Source organism: Megascapheus bottae, chromosome 8, assembly GCF_031878675.1.
Source record: "Megascapheus bottae isolate mThoBot1 chromosome 8, mThoBot2.hap1, whole genome shotgun sequence".
Lineage (NCBI taxonomy): Eukaryota > Metazoa > Chordata > Mammalia > Rodentia > Geomyidae > Megascapheus > Megascapheus bottae.
In genome coordinates this window covers 53,774,134-53,797,874 of record NC_143516.1, presented here as the reverse complement: position 1 = coordinate 53,797,874, position 23,741 = coordinate 53,774,134, and the positions used below count along the sequence as shown (strand labels likewise).

Below are 23,741 nucleotides of genomic sequence, written 5' to 3'. Positions count from 1 at the left end.
TACCTTCTCACTCCTTGCTGGTTTATACTTCAATATTTCAATGTGACTGACAAGCAATAATGAAATATCATCATCTTCTCAAGGAAAAAAATACCTAATGCTTTAGAAAACAACACAGAGGAATGTGACAATGTACTGTTTCATATCATGATAAATCATTACTGTATTAATTACAATTCACATTACAACCTTCAACATTTTATACATTTTTCCACTGGAAGTAAAAATAAGACCTACATATCAATGCCCATGTAATTTGCAACAGATCTACACCCCTTAGTTATTACCATACCTTTGGTGAAGATTATTGATTTCTTCATCTTTTCTGTTTATTTCCACTCTAGCAGTTTTGATAAGTGCTGAAATATTCTTCTTAAGAGACTGGTTTTCATTTTTTAAGCTGAAATTCTAAGATACACGGGAATAAAATGTATTAATAAAATAGATATCTACAGGGTATGAATAATACTACTTACATTAACTAATAACTTTCTGCTGCTATTATTTGAGGGTTTCTTTGTTTTATTTTTATTTACTTTTAAGATAAGGTCTCCCTAGATAGCCTAGGCTAGCCTCCAATTCAAGATCCTCCTGCTTCAGCCTCTCTGAGTGTAGGGATTACAAGTGTGTATCACCACACCCAAATTCCTTGTTTTTAATTTTTTAGACAGTCTAGCTGTGTAGTCCAAGCTGACTGAAAATTTGGTATTTAGGTGTAGTGACTCACACCTGTAATCCTAGCTACTCAGGAGGCTGAGATCTGAGGATCAAGGTTCAAAGCCAGCCCAGGCAGTAAAGTCCATGAGACTCTTATCTCCAATTAACCACTAGAAAACCGGAAGTAATCCTGTGGTTCAAGGGGTAGGGCGGCAGCCTTGAGCTGAAGAGCTCAGGGTCATCACCCAGGCCCAGAATTCAAGCCCCACAACCAACAACAATAACAAAAAATTGATATTTAGCTCAAGCAGGCTTGGAATTCTAGTCAACCCACCTGACTGAGATTCCTAAGTGATGAAAATAAAGGCTGTGATACCTTGCTCTGCTTGCTAATAATTAGTGAATAAAAACTCCATGTTAGGCATGGTATCTTATATCATGCTTTGAAAAACAACAATAAAACCAACTATTAAAACAACCATGATTCTCATTACTTAGATAAAGAGGCTGAGATTCTGAGAAGGAAATGGTACTAGAAATCCCACTTAAAGTGAAATTACTTAAAAGTAGGGTCCTAATGGAAAAGCAATCAAAAACAGGTTGGGTGCTAGCAGCATATACCTGTAATCCTAGCTATTCGGGAGGATGAGATAGTAGAACTGTGGTTTGAAGGCAGACCAGGCAATAAACTTCCTGAGACTCTTATTTCCAATAAACCACAAGAAAACCAGAAGTAGAACTATGGCTTAAGGTGGTAGAGCAGTTAAAGTGGTAAGCTTGAGCAAAAAAAGCTCACAGTACAATACTCAGATCTCCTGAGTTCAAGCTCCATGTCCAAAAACAAAAGCAGGAAAAAATGTTTTGTCTGGCACAATTTACTGAAAATTAAAACCAAAAAAGCAATAAAGATATTAACTTAAAACATTCAACCATGTGTTAATACTCTGATAATCAAAGACAATTCATTCTCAGATAAACAATCAAGAGTTGATCAGTTCTTTCAGGGGAAAAGAAACAGAAGAAGAAAGTTTTACCAAAAAGTAAAAATCTGAACAGAATATCCTATCCCTGAGTTTTGAAGTACACATCCATAAAAGACCATTCTGGAAACAACTGGGAAGACATGATTATTTTTCCATAAAAGTCATTTCAGATTTTTAAATCTTCTATTTTTTTCTGGGGTGGATAAGATATGCTATGTAGCCCAGGGTGTTCTGGAATTTGTGACTTTTTTTTTTGTCAGTCATGGGACTTCAACTCTGCTTGAGCATTGTCACTAAGCTCTTCAGCTCAAAGCTACTGCCCTATCCCTTGAGTCACAGTACCACTTGCAATTTTCTGATAGTTAACTGGAGATAAGAGTCTCACAGACTTTAGTGCTTGGCCTGGCTTTGAACTTTGATCCTCATTATCTCAGCCTACTGAGTAGCTAGGATTACAGGCGTGAGCCACAGAGCCCAGCTGAATTTGTGATCGTTTTGCCTCACTTCCCTGAGTGCTACAATTATAGACAGGTATTATCATACTCACCTTTTAGAGATATTGACTTTTAGCTATTTAACTTTAAAGCTATTAACCATTTATTTGTTATTTATATGTATATATTTCTTTTTTTTTTGGTCATTTAGCTACCAGTTGGTTTAAGTATAGATCATTTATCTTAAAGTCCAGAGCATTCTGCTGGAAATGGAGCAGAGAAACAAGCTTTGAGTACCAGTTTTGAGGAGGAAACAAAACAACAACAACAAAAAAAATGGAGGATGGAAAGCCCTAAAATCCAGTACAGGTGCACACAAGTAAACACATGTACACAAAAACGGGAGCTTCTTTATAAATTATTTTAAATTCAATTCATAAAAAACACAGAAAGAGAGAAAGAGAGAGAGAGAGAGAAAGAGAGACAGACAGACAGACAGACAGACGGACAGACAGAGAGAGACAGAGACAGAGACAGAGACAGAGAAGTTCTGTTGCCAAGAATGAATGTGTCTGAACTTCGGGACTCAAGTGATTTGCCACCACAATCCCCTGATTAGCTAGTAAATTTTAAGTCTCTCTGCCCTCCCTCAACAGGAATTAAACACAAGTTTTCTTGATGTTTTTGTTTGTTTTGCCAGTCGTGGGCTTGAACTCAGGGCCTGAACACTGTCCTTGGGCTTTCTCAAGGCTAGAGCTCTGACATTTGAACAACAGCACCACTTCTGGCTTTTTCTGTGTATGTGGTACTGAGGAGCTGAACCACAGGCTTCATGCTTGCTAAAGGAGTACTCTACTACTTGTGGGTTTGTTGTCTTTTTTTTTTTTTAAAACTTGATTTATGCTGCTAGTTGATCTACACCTCCAGCCCATCTTTTTGCTGGTTATTTTGAGACTTTCTAGACTTTTGTGCCCAGGCTGGCCTTGAAACTCCATCCTCTGAATAGCAGCCTCCTGAATACTTAGTTTATGAGCATGAACCACCAGCACCCTCTTTCATCTTAAAAGTTTTGATTTAAAAGGTTTACAATGCAAAAATAAAATATTCATTACATTGTTACCTGTGTCTGTATTTCCTTAAACTTCTTCATCAACTCTTTCATTTGCAGCTGACATTTTCCATATTCTACCTGCAACTGTGAAACATGAAAGAATTAATGCAATCATTATTCTAAATATTTTCATAGTTTAAATGATTTTAAGAATACTTAAAGATTTTTCAATCCACTAGGAAGGGTAATGAGATTTACTTTCACTAACAGAAACCAATTTGGATTACTGGAGAAGGAAGATTATTTGTCAGGCATTTGTGAGGGCAAATGAGTTCTACTTTCCTAACAAAGACCAAGTCAGACAACTGGAGAGATTATTTGTGAGGTATTTGTGAAGTCTTGCTATGTATCATAGGCTTGCCTCAAATTTTTCATCCTCTTGCCCAGTCTCTCAAGTGCTGAGATTAAAAACATGTACCAACACAGCTGACTAGATTACTACTAATCTCTTTAGGGACTAAAAAAGACTAAGGAGAAATATGGTAAATCTCAGGACCCAGTCTATAACATACAACTTAATTCGGTGTCAATTAAGGAAAATAAAATGTTTTAAGTCACACTGACAGCTAACTGAAATACATTTTTTTTTTTTTTGGCTAGTCCTAGGGCTTGAACTCAGGATCTGGGCACTGTCCTTGGGCTTTCTTAAGGTCAGTGCTCTACCCCTTAAGCCACAGCACCACTTCCAGCTTTTTTTGTGCATGTGGTACCAAGTAATCAAACCCATGCTTTAGGCATGCAAGGCAAGCACTATACCACTAGGCCCTCCCAGCCCTGAAATACTGTTGTAATCTAAGAATTAATTCCTTCTTTTTTTTTTTTGTGGGTCATGGGGCTTGAACTAGGCCTGGGCACTTGTCGCTGAGTGAGAATTAATTCCTAAACACGGAATATTTAATAGTAAGCTGCTGCCTGCTCTTCAATAAATACAAAAGAGAAAATAACAATCCTCATAACCATGGCAATCCATACATCATTATATGTTGCCTCCTTTGCAGTTCCTTCTTCAGTCAGGATCTCTTCATATAAATCCAAACAGTTTCTGAATGACACACTGGACTTAGAGGTACTATCTAAAACAACAACAACAAAATCCTTACGTTAAAATATTTATTAGGTTTCATGATGGCATGTTCATCTCCAAGAGTTGTATATTTTTTATCTAAACATTTCATATAAATCTGCACTTTTTTTACAGTTGACAGCTGGAAGATCCCTTTATATAAAATGGTTGTGATTGAATTATGTGTGAGGATCATGTCTGTTAAAAACATTGAGAGATCTGATTCTAGAAAAGGTTCTAATTTAGAGAGGTCATTAGATGCTCAGTATCTTGTGGGGGTTTTTTTGTTGTTATTTTTGTTTTCTGTCAGTCATAGGGCTTGAACTCTGGTCCTGGGCACTGTCTCTGAGCTCTTCAGCTCTAGGCCACTGCCCTCTCCCTTGAGCCTCAGCGCCACTTCTGGTTTTCTAGTAGTTAATTGGAGGTAAGAGTCTCATGGACTTTGGTGCCCTGGCTGGCTTTGAACCATGATCCTCAGATGTCAGTATCCAGAGTAGCTAAGATTACAAGCGTGAGCCATCACACCTGCTCAGCATCTTGGTTTTTTGTTTATTTGTTTTGTTTTGTGGGGGGGGGGGTATTTGTTTTGTTTCGTTTTTTTGATGGGTCATGGAGCTTGAATTCTAGGGGGGAGGGTTGTTAGTTGTGGGACTTGAACTCTGGGCTAGGGCGTTGTCCCTGAACTCTTCAGCTCAAGGATACCACCCTACCCTTGAGCCAAGCCCACTTTCCATTTTCTAGAGGTTAATTGGAGATAAGAGTTTCAGGTCCTTTTGTGCCCTGGCTGGCTTTGAACCTTGATTCTCAGATTTCAGCCTCCTGAGTAGCTAGGATTACAGGTGTGAGCCACTGCACCTGACTCAGCATCTTGTTTTTAATGATGTATTTTAAAATGTTTATAGTAACAAGAATTATTAAATGTTCTAAAATAATCTAATCTGTAATTGAATGAGCAGAATAGTGCACGCAAACAGCAGCAGCAGCTATATTTAAATTATATATATATATGTGTGTGTATATATATATATTTTTTATTTATTTATTTATTTATTTTTTGCCAGTCCTAGGGCTTGAACTCCGGGTCTGAGCACTGTTTTCCAGCTTTCTCAAGACTAGAGCTCAATCACTTGAGCCATAGTACCACTTCTTGCTTTTTCTGTGTTTAGGGCACCCAGGAATAGAACCTAGGGCTTCCTACATGCTAAGCAAGCACTCTACCACTAAGCCACACTCCCAGTCCCCACATAAAATATTTTTGCCATGATTAGTACACATCTAGGACTCTCCTATCAGAGGATTACAACAACACAAAACCTAGATACATAAGGTCATATAGAGTAAGACTAAATGAAAGGGTCTCTAGAATATGCAAACATCTTGAGTGATTGTTGTTCTTAATGTACTATGTTATTTCTCTTCTCCTTTGTTGCCTTCATATTGTTACTGTATCTGACGTTGCTACCTGGTATATTGTATATTCATTTATTTGATTATTTGAAATAGAAAAGGGAAGGGGGGAAAACAAGATGATTGGGAGGGGATGGGGAGAGGTAAATGGGGACAAAAACATAAGAAGGGGTATCAATGTGTGAGAAGTAATGCACCTACATTACCTCGATAATAAAAAATAAAATGAAAAAAAAAATTTTTTCCCATGTGCTGTTGGGAGGGGGAGATCAAGGGGAAGGAGGGCATATAATTGGAGAGAAAAAGGGTGGTGGAATACAGTTATAATGTTTACTGTATTTATGTGAAAATGAAACTAGGTAACTTGAAAGGATGGGTGTGGGTGGGAGAGATGAGAGAGAATGATAAGAAGGGGTGACATTAATGAAGATTGTCATATCATAAACTGACATGTTGAACAAATAAAGACATTTTTAAAAATTAAAAATAAATGTGCTTTTACACAAGGTCTAGTTAAACCTGAAACCTGAGTAACAGACCTGTGTGCTAATCTGTGGTTCAAACTTCAGGCAAGAAAATAATTACCTGAGTGGGAAAGGTGGGGCAGGCAGACGGAAGATAAAGAAAAAGTAATAGGAGTAAGTAACTATGATCAAAGTATATACATGTATGTGTAGAAATAGTACAATAAAATCCCTTTAAGTAACTAGTATGTCCTAATAAAAATATTCAGGATAAAGTCAAGCACTGGTAACTCAGACCTGTAATCCTAGCTATCATGGCTCAAAGCTACTCTGGGCACCACCTCCAGATAAAAATAATGGAAAGGGGCTAGGAGTTTGGCCTAGTGGTAGAGTGGTTGCCTAGCATCCATGAAGATCCAGGTTCGATTCCTCAGTACCACATACACAGAAAAAAGCCAGAAGTGGTGCTGTGGCTCAAGTGGAAGAGCTCTAGCCTTGAGAAAGCCTAAGCATAGTGCTCAGGCTCTGAGTCCAAGCCCTAGGACAGGGAAGAAAGAAGAAGAAAAAGAAAGGAGAAGGAGGAGGAGGAGGAGGAGAGGAAGAAGAAGAAGAGGAAGAGGAAGAAGAAGAACAAAGAACAAAGAAGGAGGAGGAGGAAGAGGAGGAAAAGAAAGAGGAGGAGGAAAAAGAGGAGGAGGCAGAGGAAGAAGAGAAGGAAGAAGAGGAGGAGGAGGAGGAGGAGGAGGAGGAGGAGGAGGAAGAAGAGGAGGGAAGAAGCCCAGCACTGGCAACTGATACCTGTAATCCTAGCTACTCAGGAGGCTGAGATGAGGATCACAGTTTAAAGCTAGCAAGGGCAAGAAAGTCTATAAGACTCTTTATCTCCAATTAACCACCAGAAAACCAGAAGTAGAGCTGTGACCTAAGTGATAGAGCACAATCCTTGAGCACAAAACCTCAGGGACAATGTCCAGGTCCTGAGTTCAAGCCCCATAACTGGTTTTTAATAAAGAGAGGGAGAAGAACTGCCTGAATTACCTGAGTATAATTATTTCAAAGAATATGCAAATTTTAGAAGCTATGAAATTGCCAAGAATTGACATCAATTACACAAACATGACAAAATGACAATACAAAATGAGATTATCCTATGGAATTTACATACCAGAAATAGTACTGTCCAGCCCAGCATATATATCCAATGAGCTTTCATCATTATTTTTCAGAGGAGAAGCTGCAAGAATAACAAAGACTACTTAAAACTGAGAGGACCAGGAAAACAGTTAATGCTTTTACTCCAAAAAAAGACAAATTTTTCTACATACTTACAAACTGTAAGATTATGCTCAGAGACTTTTAATTTTATTACTTTAGATTTGTACTGTATTACAAATACAGTAATAACAAACTAGTTTGTACCAGCCTTATCCTCAAATAACATTCATAAATTCTAAACTAATTATTAAAAACTATCTGAAGGGCTAGAGCAATACAAAGAAGGTATAAACTAAAGGGAAATATGACAGGCCCAGGGTTTAATTCCCTGAACTGCCAAAGAGAGGAAAAAATAAATAAAAGGGAGAGAAAGAGAGGAATGACTACCAAAAATAATACAAGGGGGGAGGGAAATGGGGACCAAGACATGAGAAAGGGTACCAATGTTTGTGAAGTAATGTTCCTTCTATCTGGTGAATATAATGTAACCCTTCTACTAATTACAATAAAAAAATATGAAAAAAATAATAATACAAAAAGTTACACTCAAAAAGCGCACATAAGCTGGGTTTGGTGGCTCACACTTGTAATCCAAGCTACTCAGGAAGCTGACATCTGAGGATCACGCAGTTCAAAGACAGCCCAAAGCCAGCCTGGGCACTAAAGTCTGTGAGACTCTTATGTCCAATTAATCACCAGAAAACAGCAAGTGGCAGAAGTGGCGCTGTAGATCAAGGGATAGGGCTGTAGCCTTGAGCTGAAGAGTTCAGGGTCAACACCGAGGCCCACAGTTCAAGCCCCAGGACTGATCAAAAAAAAAAAAGATAGGGTAGGAGGGAAAACAAGATGAGCGGTGGGGGTTGGGGGTGGGAAATGGGGACCAAGACATGAGAAAGGGCATCAATGTTTGTGAAGTAATGCACCTTCTATCTGGTGAATATAATGTAACCCTTCTATTAATTACAATTAAAAAAATATGGAAAAGAAAAAAAATCACATAGAAATTAAAATAAGGGCTGGGAGTTTGGCCTAGAGGCAGCGTGCTTACCTAACATGCACAAAGACCTGGGTTTGATTCCTTGATATCACATACATAGAAAAAAAAATCCAGAAGTGGTATTGTGGCTCGAGTGGTAGAGCGCTAGCCTTGAGAAAGCCTAAGGACATTACTCAGACCCTGAGTTAAAAACCCCATGACTGGCAAAAAAAAAAAAATAAGTAAAATTTAAAAACCAGGCACAGTGGATGATGCTAGAGGGAATCCTGTTGAGTGAGGTAAGTCAAGACCAAAGGAAAAAAAGGCACATGGTAACCTTAATATGTAGATATTAGATCCAAACAGTACAAGAGCGATGACTCAATATCTGGGTACCCTACGTTATGGACATGGTCTTGGAGATATGAACATAACTACATAGACTTAAAAATCTATGACATGCTATATACTCTATAGACATAATGTTTTATTACATAGATTAATATGTATCTATGACATACAAACCCTCAGCTTAATTTTAATTATGTTCTAAAACCTAAGTGCCAGTGATTATAGAGATTCCCTTCTTGAATACTTGTTTGTTAAACATGACATTTGAAATATGATGTAAAAATCGATGTTAATAAATTCTTTAATAAAAAAAAAAGCCAGGGGCAGTGGCTCACACCTGTAATCCTACTTATTCAGGAGGCTGAGATCTGAGGATCACTGTTCAAACCAGCGCGGGCAATACAAAGCCCAGACACTCTTATCTCCATTAATCACTAGAAAACAGGAAGTGGGTATGTGGCGAAAGGGTAGAGCAGTAACCTTGAACTAATGAGCTCAGGGACAGCACCCAGGCCCAGGAGTAGGGCAGTAGACTTGAGCTGAATAGTTCAGGGACAGCACCCAGGCTAGAGTTCAAACCCCATAAGCCCCTGTTCCTCACAAAAAAAAGAAATTAAAATAAAATTCAGAAGCACACTCAAAAGTAGAATGCATGCTAGGGGTACCATTCTTTTAAAGATGAATGAGCTGAGGGTCGGAAGTATAACCTAGTAGTAGACAGTAGTTGACAAGAGAGTAGTATACAGAAATGAAAACACTTGTATATAGGAAATTAGATTAATAATGAAGCACCCTTTAAAATTTAATAATGTATGATAAAATTTGATCATTCATGTATCTAGCTGAAAAAAAATTAAAGATGCTCATTATATTATACTTTAAAAATTTCTGCTGGCTTAAATTGTTTCAAAAAAAAAAACCAAAACACCATGGGGTAGAAAAAAGAAATCACAGGAGAAATACACAGAACACAGAAACTTGAAACAACATCAGCAAAAGAAAAAAAGAAGGTACATCAGCCATCCACACATTGTGGATATGATGATCACACTGATGTGAGCCCTTCTAGATCTACAAATACTCTTTCCTCACCCCCACCCCTCTACCCACGATTTGGTACTAGGGCTTGAACTCAGGGCCTCACATTCTCACTTGCCTTTATCACTCAAGACTGACACTCTACCACTGGAACCATGTCTCTAATAATGTTTTTTAAATATTTTATATAAAATTAGAACTGTTTAACTTGTTTAGCACTTAAAATTTAACTGTTTAACTTCTTTTTTGGTTGTGGGACTTGAACTCTGAGCCTGGGTGTTGTCCTTGAGCTCTTCAGCTCAAGACTACCACCCTATCCCTTGAGCCACAGCACCATTCCTGTTTTTTGGTGGTTAATCGGAGATAAGAGTCTCAGGGACTTTAGTGCTGAGCTGACTTTGAACCACAATCCTCAGATATCAGCCTCCTGAGTAGCTAGGGTTACAGGCATGAGACATCCTCGCCCAGCCTAAAATTAAACATGTTTAACCATCATTTTCACTTAAAATAGTAGCCATAATTCTAGCTAATAAATGTGTCTTCTATACCTAAAAAGTTTAATAACTTTAATTAAGATGAAAGAATGGGGTGCCAAAGCTCAAACCTGTAATCCTAGTTACTCAGGAGGCTGAGATCTAAGGATCCCAGTTCAAAGCTAGCTCAAGCACATAAAGTCTCAGAGATTCTTATCTCCAACCACCAGAAAACTGTAAGTGGAGCTGTGGCTCAAGTGGTAGAGTAGCAACCTTGAGCTGAAGAGCTCAAGGACAGCCCCCAGGCCCAGAGTTCAAATCCCATGACCTAACCAAAGAAAAAAGAAAAGAAAAGAAATAGTATATGTTATATCAATACTTGGAAGATTTACCTTCTGTATACTATGTAGATATTTCTATTTATGACTGGAGATATAGTTCAATGGTCGTATATAAGACTTGGGTTCAATCCCCAATAATGCACTGTAGAAAAAAAATACCTATTTCCTGCCAAGCACTAGTAGCTCATGCCTGTAATCCTAGCTACTCAGGAGGTTGAGATTTGATGAGTACAGTTTGAAGCCAGCCAGGGCACAAATGTCTGTGAGAGTCTTATCTCCAATTAATCACCTAAAAATCGGAAGTAAACTATAGGTCAAGGTGGTAGAATGCTACCCTTGAGCAAAAAAGCTCAAGGATAGTGCCCAGGCTTTAAATTTAAACCACAAGACAAAACAACAACAATAACAAACTATTTCCTGAGTTCACTTTACTATCAGGTCTTAGTTTTTGTGGGGTGGTTTTATTTTTTATTATTTATTTATTTATTGGGGGGGTGATCCTAGGGCTTGAACTCTGGGCCTGGGTGCTATCCCTGAGCTCTCTCCAGTTTCTAAAGATTAACTGGAGATAAGAGTCTTATGGCTTTGTAGTGCCCAGGCTGGCTTTAAACTGCTATCCTCAGATCTCAGCCTCCTGAGTAGCTAGGATTACAGGCAAGAGCAACCACGCCCAGAGATGGGTGGGGTTTTTTTTTGGGGGGGGGGGTGTTTTTTTGGTTTTTTTCTTTTTGTTTCTTAAGCAGGGTCTCTAGACCTGCCTCAAACTCACAATCATCACATCTCACTTCCCGAGTGCAGGCATATACCCCTATACCCTGTTCTGGATTCCTCCTTTTAAAATGACTCACTCATTGTGACATTTTTTTCCCCTAAGCAACAATAAACAAGCATAATTTCATTTACTAGAAATATGAACCTCAAGAATAACAAATACCCATTTCTGAGTATTTCAATGGAAGCTATTACAAGATCACCTGGGTGATGGTGGCTCACACCTATAATCCTAGTTATTTAGATCAAGAGGTTGGCAACCTGAGACAAGCTGGGCAGAACAGTTCACCAGACTTTTATTTCCAAAAAGACCACTAAAATGCAGGTCTGGAAGCGAGGCAAGTGGTAGAGCATCAGTTTAGCACAACAAGGTCCTTCCTATTTTACCAATTGCTCACTTATTACATTTAGAGACTTGAAAGCATGTAATAGGAAAATTAACCCAGCAAAGCAGTGTGGGCTTGCAGTCTCAACTACCAGGCATGATAAGATTCACTACCACTACTACCACCACTACCACCACCACCTAAAGGGGGTGGGAATGTGGTTCTGCAATAGTGGGCTTGCCTGGCACATGTAAACCCTGTGTGGATACTAAGGCTCAGCAGAGGGAAACAAAAGATGTATATTTACTAAATACTCTATAATCCAGGCATTATGCTGTATTAATTCATTTATGTGTTGGGATAAAGTGTTAATGGTAATAGTTTTTCCTGAGAATTACTAGAATTACTAGTTGAATATCTCTGTATAATGGTAGAGCACATGGTCAAGGCCCTATGTTCAATTCTACCCTAAGTGTAATTCCCAACAATAAAAAAGAAAGCATGAATGTAGAAAGACAGCTGAAGAGTAGTTCTTACCAGAAAGGACATCAAATAAACTCGCTCCATCACCATTGTCATCATCTGCTGCCATGATCTATTTCCTTTTGACAGGTGCCATCTAGGATGCAAAATATAAGCATTTTTCACTGTTAGAATAAACCTAGCTTCAAGCCAAAACAATTTTCAAATCTGGACACAAATATGAATAGCCTCTATTTCATTCTAAACATTGTGAAATTAAAAAATAAACAGCCTAACATTTTTTTGGGGGGGTGGTGGCAAAGTCAAAAACAGTAAAATGACAATTCTGCTGGGTGCCAGTGGCTCATGCCACTTGTGAGGCCCCAAGTCAATAGAAAAAAAGTTGGACATGGTGATACATGCCTATAAATCCAAGCGATGACTAGAAACATATACAGGATCATGGTCCAGCCCCGCCTGAAGAAAAAGACATTAAGAGTGGCTCAAACCTATAATCCGAGGATACTGGGATTGAGGTTCTCAGGCAGCCTAGGAATAAAAGCCTCAAGTCGCAGAGTGCTTTTCATGGAAGTGAGAGGCCAAGTTCAATCACCAACATCACCAAAGTAAAAAAAGAAAGAATAAAAGAAGCTAGGTGAGGTAACCAGCTACTCAAGTGACAAGAGATCAGGTGGAGAGTAGTTCAAGGTAAGCCAGGGCAAAAAACTAGCAGGACATCTGGTTAACCTGCACTTGGATTAAAAACCAGGGCTTTACCAGTGCCCTATACACTCTTGTGTCCCTTTGTAACCATTATTTCACCCCCAAATGCTGCAAAGGTTTGTAGAGATCCCAAAAGAGGATACCTTTAGCAAAACTAGGAGAGCTTGATTAAGATACACCAAGTGTGTAAATACAACAGCTTGGATACAATGGCCCTCAGGTAAGGTAAGACTGTCAAATTCATCCAGGACAGATAGAAGACACTAAATGCCAGGTCAAAGAACCTGGGCGTAGATTTTTCAAAAGGATAAGATCACTAAAGGTTTTTTTTTTTTTTTAATTAGAAACATCAATATAAATAAGTGAAACAAAAGGGAAAAAGAAAAAATGAAATAAAACTAATATGTGGGATAAATTAGAAAGAATAGGAAAAGGAGACTACAAAATTGTTTATATGCAATTTAACAATGGAAAAAGGAAAACAAGATAAATGCCTGGATGTGGGTGCTAACAACTCCTAGACTCATCATGGAGTTACAGCTGCATTAATCCACTGGGAGTTAAAATACCCTAAGTGGAAATGTACATTTAATACATGTATCTACTGAACATCCTAGCCCAGACTGCAGAAGGAACGTCTGCTATTCCTCATGATCATATGGTTGATTAGGGTCATGTCTTGCCTCTGCCACCCAGGAACAGGAGAAATGTCAGACCCAAGTACACTGGCATTTAAAGACGAAGATTCTGAAGTCTCTCCCAAATGCATACTGCTTTTACACATTATAAGATCCAAAAAAAGCGGGGCACAGTGGCTCACGCCTGTAATCCTAGCTACTCAGGAGGCTGAGATGTGAGGATCATGGTTCAGAGCCAGCCGGGACACTAAAGTCCCTGGGACTCTTATCTCCAATTAACCAGCAGAAAACAAGAAGTGGTGCTGTGGCTCAACAGATAGGGTGGTAGCCTTGAGCTGAAGAGCCCAGGGACAATACCCAGGCCCAGAGTTCAAGTCCTGTGATTAACAAAAAAAATTCAAAAATATAAACTAGGGACCATCTGTATTAACAATCACTTCTCTTGGTGCAATTTTCTTGAAAGCCAGTTTCAGCTACTTTAACTCCTTTTATTCCCACACAATTTTCCTTCTTTCCTTTTTGGTGCTAGGGATTGAACCCAGAGTACTAACACAAATGCTAAGTACACGGCCCTCACACCCACTTTTCAAGTAGTCACAAACTCTAAGTGATTGCATTTTTAGATGCCTCTCAAAGTTAATGTTTCTTTTCCACTCAGTCATTATTCCAATTTCAGAGTATGGTTATTCCTAAGATTATTATCAAAGCCTCCTGAGCCGGTGGTGGCTCTCGCCTGTAATCCTAGCTACTTAGGAAGCTGAGATCTGAGAATCAAGGTTAAAAGCCAGCCCAGGCACAAACGGACCTGAGACTCATTTCCAATTAACTCTTGGAAAACAGGAAGTGGGGCTTGGCTCAAGGGTAAGATGGCAGCCTTGAGCTGAAGAGCACAAGGACAATGCCCAGGCCTAGGGGTAGGGTGGTAGCCTTGAGCTGAAGAGCTCAGAGACAGTGTCCAGGCAGAGTTCAAGCCCCATGACCCACCCTACCCCCCCCCCAAAAAAAAGCCTCCTGAGCTTCCATATTAACAAAATCTTTGTCTTGTAATTTTCCTCGTGGAAACCTAAGTGAATCTTGTGATGTCTAGCATGTGTTTCACTTATGTTTAAAATCAAATAAACAACCAACCAAAGCTGGGTGCCAATGGCTCAACCCTGTAACCCTAACTATTCAGGCAGCTGCAATCTCCAATTAATGACCAAGTGGACCTATTAACTTTGAACATAAAAGCTCAAGGACAGGGCGGGGAGTTTGGCCTAGTGGTAGAGTGCTTGCCTAGCATGCACAAAGACCCAGGTTCAATTCCTTGATACCACATACATAGAAAAAAGCCAGAAGTGGTGCTGTGGCTCAAGTGGTGGAGTGATAGCCTTGAGAAAGCCCAAGGACAATGCTCAAGCCCTGAGCTCAAGTCCCAGGACTGGCAAAAAAAAACAAAAACAACAAAATAAAAAAGCTCAGGGACAGCACCCAGGCCCTGAATGCAAACCCCAGGCCTGGCATACACAGGAACAAAATAACAACAAAAACTAACCAAACCAATCAAGTATCCCTAATATAGAACCCAGTCTTTCCAGAAATGTCTACCACTACTTATGTAACCACCTCACATAGCTTCTCTATTCTACTGCATTCAAACACACAATAGATTCTATTATTACCATAGCATATTATGAGCACAAATCAGCTAATATATTGAAAAATAAGGAATTGATGTCAATATAATGCATAAAATTTGATTTGCCCACATAATTTCCCTGTATATTAATGTTTTGTAACAATGGGCTAAGGATATAGCTCAGTGGTAGATCACTCACCTAGCAAGTTCCATCCCCAGAGCATACACACACACACACACACACACACACACACACGCACACGCACGCGCACACACAAGCATATATATTAGACCAGAAATGTCTACTTATTCTATTGAATGTGTTGTAACTACACTTAGCAAATTCTACTCCTGTGATTTCTTTCCTAACCAGTTGTCTTTGAGACTAGTGTATACATCAAAAACACCTAGACTCTATATCCTTATGGTTTCCAATTCAGTAAGTCTACAGTTAAGACTTGAATATCTGTATTTCTGATATTTAGAGAACCAGTGTTGTAGATCACTGCTATCCAGTAGAACATAATGTTTTATTATCTGAGCTCTCTAGTAGGGTAGCTACAAGCATCCCGTATAACTGTCTACATAAAATATGCCCAATGAGCATATTGGACCCATTATGCTCAAGATACAAATTTTAGTGTCTTACAACACACAACTTTATTACATTACATTTCTGGAGGTAAAGTCTAAAACTGACAGCAAGGCTGCAGTCTTTCTGAAGGTTGGAGAATCTGTTGTTTACATTCTCCAGTTTGTAAAAGCTGCCTATATTCCTAGGCTGGTGGCCTCTCCCTCCACTTTCAAACGCAACAACTTACATTTACGTATTCTTTCCTCTCCAGTCTCTGCTTCCACAGCCACAACTGCATCTCTACTGCTCCACTTTCTGTCATCATATATTTTCCTAACTAGCCCTCCAATTTCCCCCTCATAAGATGTAGGCAAATATACTGGAACCAGCGGGGTCATTCAGGATAGTCTCACCACTTCACAATCTTAAACACATATACCAGGAAACAGGACAGAAACATCTCTTGCTGCCATCCCAAAGAACTATTAATTTAAATATTTACACAATGGCCAGAAGATATTTTGCTGAATAATACAATTTAGACCATAAACTAATGTCAAGTTTCATAAATCTCTATATTTTTAATACGTAATGCAGATATGTGGACGTAAATAATTGGTAAATAAACCAAGACATCAACCAGAAAACATTATAAAACAGGCAAAATATATATTCGTGTTCATTAACAAGAAGCTCATTGTTTACTCTTAAGAAGATCCCAGAAGCCTTGCTCAAAGCCTGCTTGGTTTTATGGATTTCATAGAGCTGTGGCTATTACAATTTCAGTATCAAGCTGGGTGCTGGTGGCTCACACCTGTAATCCTAGGTACTTTGGAGGCTAAGATCTGAGATCAAAGCTAGCCCCAGCACTAAAAGTCCATGAGAATCTTATCTCCAACTAACCAATGGAAAACTGGAAGTGGTGCTGAGGCTCAAAAGGTAGAGTGCTAGCTTGAGCTGAAGAGCTAAGCAACAGCACCCATGCCCAGAGTTGAGTTCAAGTCCCACAACAAACAAAAGAAAAGAAAAAAAGAAAGAAAAACAATTTCAGTATCAAAACTATAAATTCCTTTCAGGTACTTAATGAAAAAGCATATGAACAGTAGAAACTAATATGAACTTGTGGATACATATAATCTCATTTTCTTCTTTTTTTTCTTTTTGTCCAGTCCTGGGGCTTGAACTCAGGGCCTGGACACTGTCCTTGGGCTTTCTTAAGGCTAGTGCTCTACCACTCGAGCCACAGTACCACTTCAGGCTTTTTCTGTGTATGTGGAACCAAGGAATCAAACTCAGGGCTTTGTGCATGCTAGGCAAGCACTTCACCCCTAGACGATGCTCCCTGCCCTTTATTTTCTTCCTTTTTATGCATTAAGATATAAAAGCAATAAAAAATGCCAAAATACATTCTGTAAGTACAATCTACTAAGTCCATAAAAAAAAACTTTTCCACATTTGTTTACCTGATTATACTTTTTCGAGTAGCACTAACATTCACCTATAGCGAATAACATTACCTCTGCAATGATTTCCCCAATGATCCTTATTCTTGCCATTTTAGTGCATTTTGCTACCTAATTATCTTCCTACTCCAAACACATGCTATATACAAATACCAGATTAATTATTCTACAGTAATCCTGCTCATAATCACTTGCTGCACACAACCTTTCCAGTATTCTTCCATATACTGTATTTCCATTATCTTTCCAAATTCTTTTATCTTTTGAATGAATTTACACTGGTAACCTACCTTTCTCACTTCATTCATTATTCAGTCTTTCAAAGTTCCTCAAATCCCCAAATTCAATTCAAGGAGGCTCTAGTTTGAAAACGTATTTCCCACAATATCCCCAGGTCTGCCCCATTTCCTTTACCTATGAGTTCACAAGCAAGTCTAGGAATAAACAGCTACAGATTATTTTGTGTGAAGGCCAGATAAAATTGGAAGTATTAGAATGAAGATACAACACATGATTAAGTTATTTGGGACGTTGTCCTGTTTGGACTGGGGCACCAATCAAGTTTTAAAGACAGATTATCATGTTAGGTATTCATTTCAGAAATTTAATTCTAGGAAGAATATTATTAAAAGAATTAATGCAAGGAGACAGAAAGGACCTCACTTCTCAACCTCCTGAGTTAATTACAGATATGGCTACTAGTGCTCTTTGTGCCATTTAACAGATGAGAACACTGAAACAGATTATTAAGAAATTTGGGGCTGGGAGTTTGGCCTGGTGGTAGAGTGCTTGCCTAGCATGCACAAAGACGTCGGTTGGATTTCTCAGTACCACATACAGAGAAAAAGCTGGAAGTGCTGCTGTGGCTCAAGTGGTAGAGTGCTAGTCCTGAGAAAGCCCAAGGCCAGTGCTCTGGCCCTGAGGTCAAGCCCCAAGACGACAAAAAAGAAAAAAGAAAAGAAATTTGCCCAAGGCAAACTGCTGGTAAGTGAAGGAGGCTAAGATTCAAACCCAGGCCTGTTGTAAAATGACAGGGAATGCTCAGAAAAAAAAAAAATTCTGAGATAGGTAGGGAAGTTAACAAGAGACATTCTCTCATGTCAACAATTCCTTGGATGGCCTCCACTGAGGGAGATACTGGAGGGTTTTAAGAAGCCAAAAGATTTGGTGTTGGATGTATAGAGAGCAGGAAAGCCCTGAGAAGGATAGGAAAGTCAAGTCAATCCAATCCTAGAGCACAGATCCTGAGATTCTGTGAATTCCACATCACATTTTAGTTCTAGGTGTTGTAGAGACCAAAATAAACCATTTCTCCCGGCTTAACAGCCTCGGGATCAGCTAGTACCAGCTGCCACCCTGCCACCCCTCCGTGGATGCCCCCAAAAGCTTTCAGGCACTGACCAAGGCAAAAGCTGCGGGGAGGAGGGGGGAGGGGAAGGGTGGGACAACTGGTTGGAAGGGCAATTCCCCCTCTGCGTTAGCTCCCGGCCCATACCAGACCCTCGCCAGGGGCCACCCAGGGACGGAAGGACACGGAGGAGGACGGACCCAAAAGCTGCACTCGAGGGTGGAGGGAACGTAGCTACCTGCGGCCCGCGGAGGTCAGGCGCGGCCCTTGCCCCACAGACTCGGCCGTTCCAGAAGAGTCCCTGCAACCCTGGCTTTGTGATCGCCGCCGGCCTCCACTCAGGATACTACTGCAGCATGCAGACTCTTCACTCGGAACCCCGCGCGACGTGGGTACCCACAGGAACTTACCCGCCCTCTCCAGACCCAGACAGCCCGGGTTCCTTTCTGGACACTGAGGGATCGCTGGCATTTCCACCAATAGCAGCACGCCATTCGAGCGACGAGGCGGGACGGAGGGCCCGCGACCAATCATAGGAGACGCAAAGCACGTCCCGGCGCACACAACAAGTTCCCGCCTTTGGAAGGAGGAAAAAAACCCACACAGTTGGCGCCAAACTCTGTACTCTTCTGTCTATCTTAAAGGAAAAGGGTGGGGCGTCAGGAGGTAGGGGCGGCGACGGGGCGGGACTTCATGCGGAAGGGGCGGGACTTGGAGGAGTTTGTTCAAGAAAAAGAAACTGAGGTCTCCGAAGGCTTGACCCTGTAGTCCATGGATTCTATCGGATGTCAGCTGCGTTCTCGACTTGTGCTGCACGCTGGCCCAAACAAGGCTTGTTTCCTGTCCCTGAGACGCTTTCCTGGATGGTAGGCAGACCTGTTCAGCACAGGGTGCGGGGAGCTTGGATAAGGCAAGGAGTCATTTTGTAAGATGGGAGGCAGGACATTTTGTAAACTAGTACCATAAAAAGCCCATTAGGACCGGGAGCGCGACCTAGCACGCACAAAGCCCTGGGTTCGATTCCAAATACGCAGAAAAAGATGGAAGTGGCTCTAGCCTTGAGAGAGCCCAAGAATAGTGCCCAGGCCCTGAGTTCAAGTCCCAACACTGGCAATAATAATGCTTTTTTTAAAAAATTCAATTGCCTCCTTCCCTTCCCCCCCCCTTTTTAAAGAAAGGGCCTTGCTATGTAATTCAGGCTGACCTCGAACTTAAGATCCCCTTGCAGCTGGGTGCAAAGGCTCAAGGCTCTGATCCTACTCAGGAGGCTGAGATCTGAGGATCTCTAGTCAAAGCTCCCTAAAATTAATGTTTTTTCTTTTTGTACTGTCCTTCGGCGTGTATGTGTGTGTGTGTGTCGGTCGTGGGGCTTGAACTCTGAGCTGGACACAAGTTGTCCCTGAGCTCTTCAGCTCCAGGCTAGAGCTCTACCACTTGATCCGCAGCGCCACTTCCAGTTTTCTAGTGCCTTAATTGGAGATAGGAGCCCCTGGGACTTTCTTTTCCGGCCTGCACTGGCTTTGAACCACAATCCTCAGATCTCAGCCTTCTGAGTATGAGGATTACAGGTATGAGTCACCAGCACACAGCTTTCAGATACTATTTTGGTTTTTTTTTCTTTTCTTTTTTGCCAGTCCTGGAGCTTGAACTCAGGGCCTGAGCACTCTTGGGCTTTTTTGTCAAGGCTAGAGCTCTACCACTTGAGCCACAGTATCACTTCCGGCTTTGTGTGAGTATGTGGTACCGTGGAATCCAACCCTGGCCTTTGTTTGTTTTGTTTTGTCAGTCATGGGGCCAGAACTCTGGGCCTGGGCCTTGTCCCTGAGCTCTTCAGCTCAAGGTATCACCCTTGAGACACAGGGTCCTTTCCCATTTTCTCGTCATTAATTGGAGTTAAGAGTCTCACGGACTTTAGTTCCCAGGCTGGCTTTGAACCCCGATCCTCAGATCTAAGGCTCCTGAGCTGCTAAGATTAGTCATGAGCACTGTGAACCCAGGGCTTTGTGTATGCTAGGCAAGCACTCAACCACTAGGCTACGTTCCCCCTTCCCTCTTTTTTTCCCTATTCCTCCCTTTTCTGCCCAAGAAGATTGAGCCAATCAAAACCCTCTTAAACCACAAATAAAAGCCAAATCTAGCTTTACATTTTGTTCTGTGTGACATTGTTCAAACTGTTTACTGTGTGCCAGTGAATCTTGAAAGTATGCAACTTAAAAAAAAATCAGGGGCTCATAGCTAAGAATTTTCCTTGGGTCTCAGAAGTGACTTTGGACTGGAACTTTTAAACACCCCTGGGGTTGTTACAAATTTGGGAACTCCTGGAAATCAGCTAAATGCTTTTTCTGTTACAAAATGGATATGATCTTTTAGAGGGCAGGGCTGCAATCAATGTTATAGTTTAAGGAGATGTGTTTGCATATCAAATTGACAAGAAATACAATGTAATGGACTTTTTTAATTTTTAAAATTATCCTTAAGTAGTTGTACAAAAGGAGTTTTAATTTGACATGTCAGTTAATGAGTATACTATACCTTAGTTAATGTCACTGTTAGTGGTTCTGTCAACTTGATCAAAATCAAGAAAATTCTTGAAGATTAACAAAGCACACCTCTAGTTATACACGTGGAGGCATTTCCAGAGACGATTAAACCATGAGGACTCTGATGACTTATTTTTTGGGTGGGCTGCTAAGTTTGAATCCATTCTTGAGAAGTGAAATGTTTTTTGTTTTGGGGGGGGGGTTTGCCAGTACTGGGACTTGAACTCAGGGCCTGGCCACTGTCCTTGGGCTTTCTCAAGGTTAGTGCTCTACCACTTGAGCCACAGCACCACTTCCAGCATTTTCTGTGTGTGGGGTTCTGAGAAATCGAACCCAGGGCTTCATGCATGGTAAGCAAGCACTCTACCACTAGGCCACGCTTCCAGCCCCAAGAACATGTTCTTATGGTCTGTGTCTTCCCCAACGCTTTCCTGTTGCTGTTCTCTGCTTCTTGGCCATCAGTTGTGAAGAAGTTCCTCCACTGCAGACTAGCACCATCATCATATGCTGGCAAGAAAATGGACTGAACCTTCTTAAACCATGGAGTCCAAAGAAATCCATCTTTGAAGTTGTTTCTCTCAGGAATGTTGGTCACCACTATGTGAAAGTAACAAATACGCTTGCTATAAGTTTTCAAGAATGAAGAGATTAATTTATTTGTGAGACTACTTTTAAAAAAATATGCTCTGTGTGTGTGTGTCTGTGTGTGTGTGTGTGTGTCTGTGTGTTTCACTCAAGGCTAGACATTGTCCCTTAGCTTTTTCCCTTAAGAATGGTGCTCTAAGGCCGGGAGTTTGGCCTAGTGGTAGAGTGCTTGCCTAGCATGCACGAAGACCTGGGCTCAATTCCTCGGCACCACATACATAGAAAAAAGCCGGACGTGGTGCTGAGGCTCAAGTGGTAGAGCTCTAGCCTTGAGAAAGTCCAAGGACAGTGCTCAGACCCTGAGCTCAAGCCCAGGACTGGCAAAAAAAAAAAAAAAATGGTGCTCTACTTCTTGCGCTCCACTTACAGCTTTTAGCTGGCTAATTGGAGGTAAGGCTATCAGGGACTTTTCATCCTGGGATAGTTCAGGTTAGCCCCCTGGATAGTTAAGATTTCAGGCTTGAGTCACTGGTGCTTGGCATTTTTAAAATTAGGATACATTGAGGGATTTAATTGTGTCATTTCTATATGTACTTATAATGTATCCTGGTTAAACTCACCTCAATCACGTTTCCTTATCCCTCTCCTAACTTCTTTAAAAATTTGAGCAGGTTTACCCAATATTTGCATACCTAATGTTATAGACATGGTATTAGAAATATAAACATAACTACATACACATAAAATTTTATGACTATGGATATAATGTTTTATTACTTACATTAGTATGTATCTATGACATACAAACCCTCAGCTTAATTTTATATATGTTCTAAAATCTAAGTGCCAGTGATTGTATACAGAGATTCCCTTCTTGAATACTTGTTTGTTAAACATGTCATTTGAAATATGATGTAAAAATCAATGTTAATAAATTCTTGAATAAAAGCAAATAAAATACAATGTCAAAAAATTCGAGCAGGTTTAATTTTTTTATTTTCATAACTATTTCAACCATATACATCCTCATTCACCTCATTTGCCTTCCTTGTCCCTTCCCCCACCAGAGTCTGTTTTACGTTCTTACTACGAATTTCTTTTGGTATATATTAATTAGACCAAGGAGTTTCTTCAAGATATTTCAAACACATGTGTATTTTAATCATAATAACAGTTCTTATTGCTTTGTCTTTCCCCATCCTACAACCTCCATTGACAAATAGCTTTCATTGAGATTCCTTATGCTATCTTCATACATAGTTGGGATGCTTCTTTTTCCCTCTTCACTCCTTTTCATCCCCCTAACAGTTGCAGAGGTAGAATCATGTATATGCATATAGATATGTGTACATGCTCATGAACATTATATGGACATGTGTGCATTAATGGTCTAGCCTCCCCAAATGAGAGAAAACATGATACTTTGGATTTTTAAGCCTAGTTTATATTTCTTGGTAATTGATTATGATCTTCTTGCATTTAGACTTTGTGTTGAGGAATCCACTATTATTCTGTTGGGTTTATACAACTTGTCTCTTTTCTTTTGCAGCTTTCAATACCCTTTAAAGTCCATATACTTGTTCCTGTTTGTGCTCACTTCCTTTCTTTCTTCAGGAAATTCTTGGCTATTACTTCATTGAAAAGAATCTAAATACTTTTGATTTTTTTTTCTTCCATATCTGTGATTCATAGGTTTGTTCTTTTAATGGATTTTGAACTGTCTTATAAGTACCATTTGTAATTTGTTTTTTTGCTTGTCCTGGGCCTTGAACTCAGGGCCTGTGCACTATCCTTTAGCTTTCTCAAGGCTAGAGCTCTACCACTTGAGCCTCAGCACCACTTCTGTCTTTTTTCTATATATATACGTTACTGGGGAAGCCAACTCAGGTCTTTGTACATGCTAGGCAAGCACTCTACCACTAGGCCAAACTCCCAGCCCAAACCCAGGGCTTTGTGCATGCTAGGCAAGGACTCTTCCACTAAGCCAGCCCTTCCATTTGTAATTTCTTTTTGTTGTTGTGTTGTTGTTGTTGGTGTTGGTTAATGGACTTGAACTCTGGGCCTGGGCATTGTCCCTGACTTCTGCAACTCAAGGCTACCACCCTACCACTTGAACCAGAGCACCACTTCCCGATTCTTCTGGTGGTTGACTGGAGATAAGAGTCTCATAGACTTTAATG

General features: G+C 40.2%; 1 protein-coding gene across 2 annotated transcripts in view; it reads right to left on the bottom strand.

Moving 5' to 3' along the window:
• The window catches only part of Casp8ap2 (caspase 8 associated protein 2), a 37,260-nt gene extending 18,385 nt beyond the window's left edge, over positions 1-18,875 (bottom strand). For both annotated transcript variants that reach the window (XM_090338429.1, XM_090338430.1), the window contains exons 1-6: positions 18,675-18,875; positions 12,148-12,229; positions 7,285-7,353; positions 4,158-4,258; positions 3,195-3,269; positions 293-408 (exon numbers count right to left, since the gene is read on the bottom strand). In XM_090338429.1, coding sequence (XP_090194555.1) covers positions 293-408; positions 3,195-3,269; positions 4,158-4,258; positions 7,285-7,353; positions 12,148-12,202 — 416 coding nt within the window. In that variant the 5' untranslated portion in view covers positions 12,203-12,229; positions 18,675-18,875. The remainder of the gene's footprint in view (positions 1-292; positions 409-3,194; positions 3,270-4,157; positions 4,259-7,284; positions 7,354-12,147; positions 12,230-18,674) is intronic.
• Between the last annotated feature and the right edge of the window lie 4,866 nt (positions 18,876-23,741).